Source organism: Halichoeres trimaculatus, unplaced genomic scaffold (genome assembly GCF_033239565.1).
Source record: "Halichoeres trimaculatus isolate MK-OKI-2021-1 unplaced genomic scaffold, fHalTri1.1 fHalTri1_scaffold_19, whole genome shotgun sequence".
NCBI classification, from domain to species: Eukaryota; Metazoa; Chordata; class Actinopteri; order Labriformes; family Labridae; genus Halichoeres; species Halichoeres trimaculatus.
The window spans coordinates 16,894,427-16,899,978 of NW_027437197.1; the positions used below are offsets into that span (position 1 = coordinate 16,894,427).

Below are 5,552 nucleotides of genomic sequence, written 5' to 3' on the forward strand. Positions count from 1 at the left end.
TTTAGACATTTGGAGTTTATTAAAATAAGAGAAAAATGAGAAAATGGAAATAATACAGGAAAACTAATTTACCTAACACTTTACTGTACAAAAGCACGTGGAGGGACTTCAGTCTTATTCTTAATAATTTTAATAGTCAATTTTCAGAAATTAAATAGCACTTTAATGGCAACACATTGAGTTTAATACCATTACAAAAATTGTTTTTGTGAGTTTTATTCTGAAGGTCGACAGCGGAAGTTGCTCTCCGTGTCATAGTTAGTGTTGTGCAGTATAATCTGTTAGTGTGCAGGCGGACAGTAACAGCAGAGTTAACAGCATGGCTTACATGGCGAGGATCGGTCCGTCCATTCTGAGCAGCAACCTGTCCTGTCTGGGCACTGAGTGTGTCCGGATGCTGGACTGCGGGGCGGATTATCTGCACCTGGATGTGATGGACGGGTCAGTTTGTCTCCACTGAAGTAGTTAGCTGAGTGAGCTAACAGGCTACTACTAGCATGCCTATTGGAAGTTGAGTGCTGCAGAGCTAAAGTTGGCTAACATCAACAAGCTAAGGCATCATGCCAAAAGTTAATCAAGTGTTTGTGTGTTTGAGTTTATCAGTCAAGAGGCTTTCTTCACTCAAATGGTCAAACATTTCACTGTCTTCCAAGTCAGCTTGCTTCTTCCTCCTGACTGTTTGCAGCTGTTTATGCAAGGTGAGACTATTTCATCACAGCAGGAAGTTAAAGCTCTATTTCTTTTGTGTAGACACTTTGTACCAAACCTCACATTTGGACACCCCATGGTGGAGTGCCTGAGGAAGTCATTGGGCCAGGATCCTTTTTTTGGTGAGTGGAAACCTGTGACCCTCAAATAAATCCAACACTTAACCTCAACCCTGTGATCTGATCATGAATGCAGCAGCTGATTAAGAGTTAAGTATTGATGTTAATGTTGCAGACATGCACATGATGGTTTCCCGGCCAGAGCAGTGGGTAAAGCCAATGGCTGCTGCAGGAGCCAACCAGTACACGTTCCACCTGGAGGCCACCACAAACCCTGGAAACCTCATCAAGGAGATCAGAGAGAGTGGGATGAAGGTGAGGAAATGATGATGCAAATTAGAGCTCAGTTGACTGTTTTCTTTTTTGTTATGCTAATGCTGTGTGTGTTTTGTAGGTGGGTTTAGCCATTAAGCCTGGAACTACAGTTGAAGAGCTGGCGCCCTGGGCGAATCAGATTGACATGGCTCTGGTCATGACCGTTGAGCCTGGATTTGGAGGACAGAAATTCATGGAGGACATGATGCCCAAGGTAAGACGATGAAGAGGGGTTGGGAAACAATAAGAATTTGGCCTTAAAGTTTGCTATACTCTACTTTTTTTTGCGTGTTTCCAGGTGAGCTGGCTGAGAAGTCAGTTCCCATCGTTGGATATTGAAGTCGACGGAGGTGTCGGCCCTGACACCATACACAAGTGTGCAGAGGTAAGGAATGCAAACACATCTGTTTGTTTAGAAAAATCAGGTTATGTGAGTTTTTCCTGTATTAAGTTTGTTTTCCTGTTTGCTGCAGGCTGGAGCAAACATGATTGTGTCGGGCAGCGCTGTGATCGGCAGTGACGACCCCCGCTCCGTCATTTCTCTCCTGCGCACCGTGGTGGCCGAAGCAATCCAGAAACGATCTCTGGACCGCTGAGATGCACATCATGTCCGTCCCAGAAACACAAACACAGCAGCCAGCGGAACACTCAGACATTTCCATATCTGGAGCAGAGGTCAGAGGTCATGGTCAGAGCAGAGGGCACCTATGTGGTGTGAAGCTGAAGGCCAAATCAAGATCACTTCGATGTGAGAGAAGCTGAACCGTGCCTCTTGAGAACTCTTTGAACTTCATCCTGTTCTGCACAAATCTCCTCTCTGAACAGTTATCTCTCATCACAGCCAGAAAAAGAAACATTTAAAGACAGCAGCTGAGGTTAGGCTGATTACTCATCTGAAAACATTCCTGAATATTGTTTGATTTTCACTGTAAGTTTATATTAATTATGGAATAAAACTGTCCAATGAGCACTGTGTTTAGAATATCCTCAGATTTACAAACCTTACCTTGACTTCCACTCTGTATTTTTTGCATACCTGATCTTTTTAACTGGTTGGTTTGAATTGAATGCACTACATGGCGAAAACAGTATCCACTTACAAAGTTCATGGGATTTGGTTTTGCAGGTTAACATATTTAAATAAAGGCAATTGTGGAACTCAAAGCTCTAAGTTTCAAATTTTTGCAGACACTAAATTTGATGATGCCATGTAAAAAAACTGCAATGTTTTGCTCTTGACATATCTGCAGTTTCCACCAGACAGTGTTACTTCTACTATCAAGATTTTACGTTATGAGATTAAAAAATAAAATCTAGTCATGACACATTATCTCTCACAATAACATTTCAAAAAGGGAGCTGGAGATCATTTTTGGCTGTAACAACCCTCCAAGATTCCTTAGTTTCTTCATTTCCTTTGTAGAAAACAGACATGTTTATGGAAAATATTAAAGAGAATTAATGTAATATGCCTCAGTTTGTCGGTATTTCCACTGATGTCATCTGATTTTGAAAATCCACCACATTTGAGAGTAAACATTGCGTTTACCTCAATGTCAAAACTGTACCGACAAATATGAATCAGGTTAAAGTTTGAACAGAAAGTTCAGTAAGTTTCTGTAAATAGCTCCACTTAGACTAACTGCGTCAGTTTGAGACTCTCTGTCCACTCAAAGGTAAAATAGGTAGCGCGCGCACACACACAAACACACACGTGCCTGTGCATGCAAATCTTTAGGACAAACGTTATCTAACCTCAATTTCACCAATTTATCACAGTCATGTCAAATCTGTGGCCTCAGTGTCACGGGGGGATTCTTGTGTTCTCTCATAAGGGCCACTTTTGGACGAAATGTTTACATGCTTTCTGACATGAGCAGATTAAATTGCTTAAATTGATGTTAGTAAACTTTGTTATAAAGTTTTTTGTGTGTGCTGTTTTACCCCGGGTTCTAAAATCTATAACCAAAAACAAAAACAATAGAAAGATGGAAATTTTTAAAGATGTTAAGATAATTTGAAGATTTGAACTAAATAAATTTACCTGTTAATAGCATGTAAAGACTTAATTAGTGCTTTCACTTTAAATCTAGAGTGTGTTTTTCTGCTCCTCATCCTCACTTCTGTTTTATTTTCAAACACTAGGTGGCGGTTTTGGGCAAACATCCCTCACAGTTGGGGGGATTCCAAGTCGGTATAACAAATCATATGATTTAATTGTAAGCCTATATTATACATTTTTGAGCATGAATGCATTTTAAACAGCTCTGAAGCAGAAATAGCTTCCATCTATCATGTATTAAACATCCACAGTCTGAACAGCATCACTGACTCCAGAGGACGGGGCACAGTGTGAAAGCTGCTGTGCAGTAGAGCTTGTCTCTGTGAACACTCATGATACAGTTGTAACATTTGACTTCAAAAACATACATTTAACCCTCCTGTCAGTTTAATTTATGTAATTTGTTACATTAATGTTCCTGTGCTGTTGAACATCAAGGGAATCTTGAAGGATTGCCGCCTCTGACTGTTTGTGAGTGGGTTGCTTTTTCAGAAATCAATATAATATTTATTGAACCTGAGTGAGACGTAGAACCCGTTTCCCGGGGACCCCCAGAAAAGACATGTCTACATTATCTCTCATGTCTTTGTCTACTCAACGAATTTCTCCTGTCAACAGGAATCACCCATGACACACTTCAAACTGCAAGCACTTCCCTCTCAATAATGCAACACATGTCTAGGAGGCAGTTCACAGTCCCACTGAAAAATTGATGCCAGAAATCTGTATTTTCATTTTAACGCCACATATAATATAAAATCACATAATGCCCTCATTCTTTACCCTCTTGAAGATGTTCACACCAGGGGTCCCGTATAGAGCATGTGCACGCTGTGCAGGAGCTTGAGTGTAACTGCATGTTTGCACATCACAAGGGGATCTCCTGTGACCGATTTCCGCTCTAATGGAGGATGACAGGCGTTTTGTATGTCAGTGTCACTGCTGCTGCGCAAAGACAGCAACACAATTCAGTGTGAGGGAGTAGTCAGCACCTACACATGCTCCATATTCCTTATACCATGTCGAGGTCTCATTATCAGCTAATTGACAGCTTCTCTCCCATGATTATGTTGCTGCTTACACACCATGTGTTCATTTATTAAGAAATTCTAAATACAGCATGAGACATGGAGAGAGCCACAGACATATATCAGAAAGAGACAAACATTAATCACACATGCTGGTCTCCTACTTGAGCATCAAATGGGAGACATCACACACTGGTGTCAAAAACCACATCCTCAGGTACAGTCATCTGTGGTTAAAAGTTAGAATGGAAGGCAGGTGTCAGGACAAGGAGGGCAGAATAGTCATTCATCCATTAGTTTTGGTTTTTCTTCCTCATTACAGAACTTGTGCATGAATGTGGAAGTGAGCGCTCGTGCAGAGCGAAGGGAACAGTATTCACACCTCCGCCAATTTAGCCCAGGCTCTGTTTTTGGAAACCTGACATATTGTTAATGAGGCCCTCTCAGGCGCTCAGCCGGCTGAGTTTTTTTTACAGGTGGATCTGAGGGTCTCGGCTCAACATCAACTATTCACAGCCTCTTCATTGAGCCACAACTGAAAAGACAATCAGTCCTGAAACTCTGGAGAATAAGCACATTTCCAGATGATAAACATCTTTGACAGCCCACCATTGATCACATTCAAGCTAATTTTACTGTTTGATGGTGTCACTTGATGTGGTAGGAAAGATAAAACCTGGCTTTTGGCTATGTTAGCTAGCTCAGTGGTTCCCAAAGTTGGAACAGTTTGACCCCTGGGGTGTCAGGAAACACAGACACAAGGGTTGCAAAATGCGTTTCAAGATCAAAACCTATCTATAATGGCATATTTCATTCATAGTTGTAAAAACATAAAGAGAACCAGGTGTTAAATTTGACTTATTGTTCACTTTTGTTGATGTTCATCCTGATTTTTACTGATTATCTTTTAGTTGCTGATCATTTGAGAGGCATTTCTTCACTTCCAGTTATGAAATATGTAACTCATAACACAGTAGCTATGCACTGAACAAGGTAAGAATGCCATCTCAGAAAAATACCCACCGGGTGCTGAATTGAAAGCCCAGAAAGGATGTTACACCAAATACGAGTCAGACAGCCACCATGCGTAGCTTTTGATCTTCAGAGCAGAGCCGCGAGGGAAGATCTCTGTCCCTGGCAGAGGCGAGTTCAGACTTCAACAGAGTATCGCAGGGTGTACAAGCATTCAGTGAAAGAGGTCAGATTATCAAACAACAGGTCTCCCCAAAGGCCAGTTTATGTGGACCACAGGGTCTACTTCACACCCACTGGATCACAAACAACTACAGGGAGCAGCTATCCTCAGATTCAACAGCTGCATGGAGTCTGACACTACTCTCTAAACATATAAAAACATTATGGAAAAAAGACTCACTGAGG

General features: G+C 41.4%; 1 protein-coding gene across 1 annotated transcript; it reads left to right on the forward strand.

Annotated features, from left to right (window-relative positions):
- The first annotated feature begins 259 nt into the window (after positions 1-259).
- On the forward strand, positions 260-2,352 carry rpe (ribulose-5-phosphate-3-epimerase). Its single transcript, XM_074694925.1, has 6 exons — positions 260-441; positions 751-830; positions 943-1,082; positions 1,162-1,296; positions 1,381-1,467; positions 1,556-2,352. The coding sequence occupies exons 1-6, from the start codon at positions 320-322 to the stop codon at positions 1,676-1,678; spliced, it is 687 nt and encodes a 228-aa protein (XP_074551026.1). The 5' UTR covers positions 260-319; the 3' UTR covers positions 1,679-2,352.
- The last annotated feature ends 3,200 nt before the right edge of the window (positions 2,353-5,552 follow it).

Coding starts and splice junctions, on each gene's coding strand:
- rpe (XM_074694925.1), top strand. CDS start 320: ATGGCTTACATGGCGAGGATCGGTCCGTCCATTCTGAGCAGCAACCTG. Junction 442..750: donor CACCTGGATGTGATGGACGG/GTCAGTTTGTCT, acceptor TCTTTTGTGTAG/ACACTTTGTACCAAACCTCA. Junction 831..942: donor GGGCCAGGATCCTTTTTTTG/GTGAGTGGAAAC, acceptor TTAATGTTGCAG/ACATGCACATGATGGTTTCC.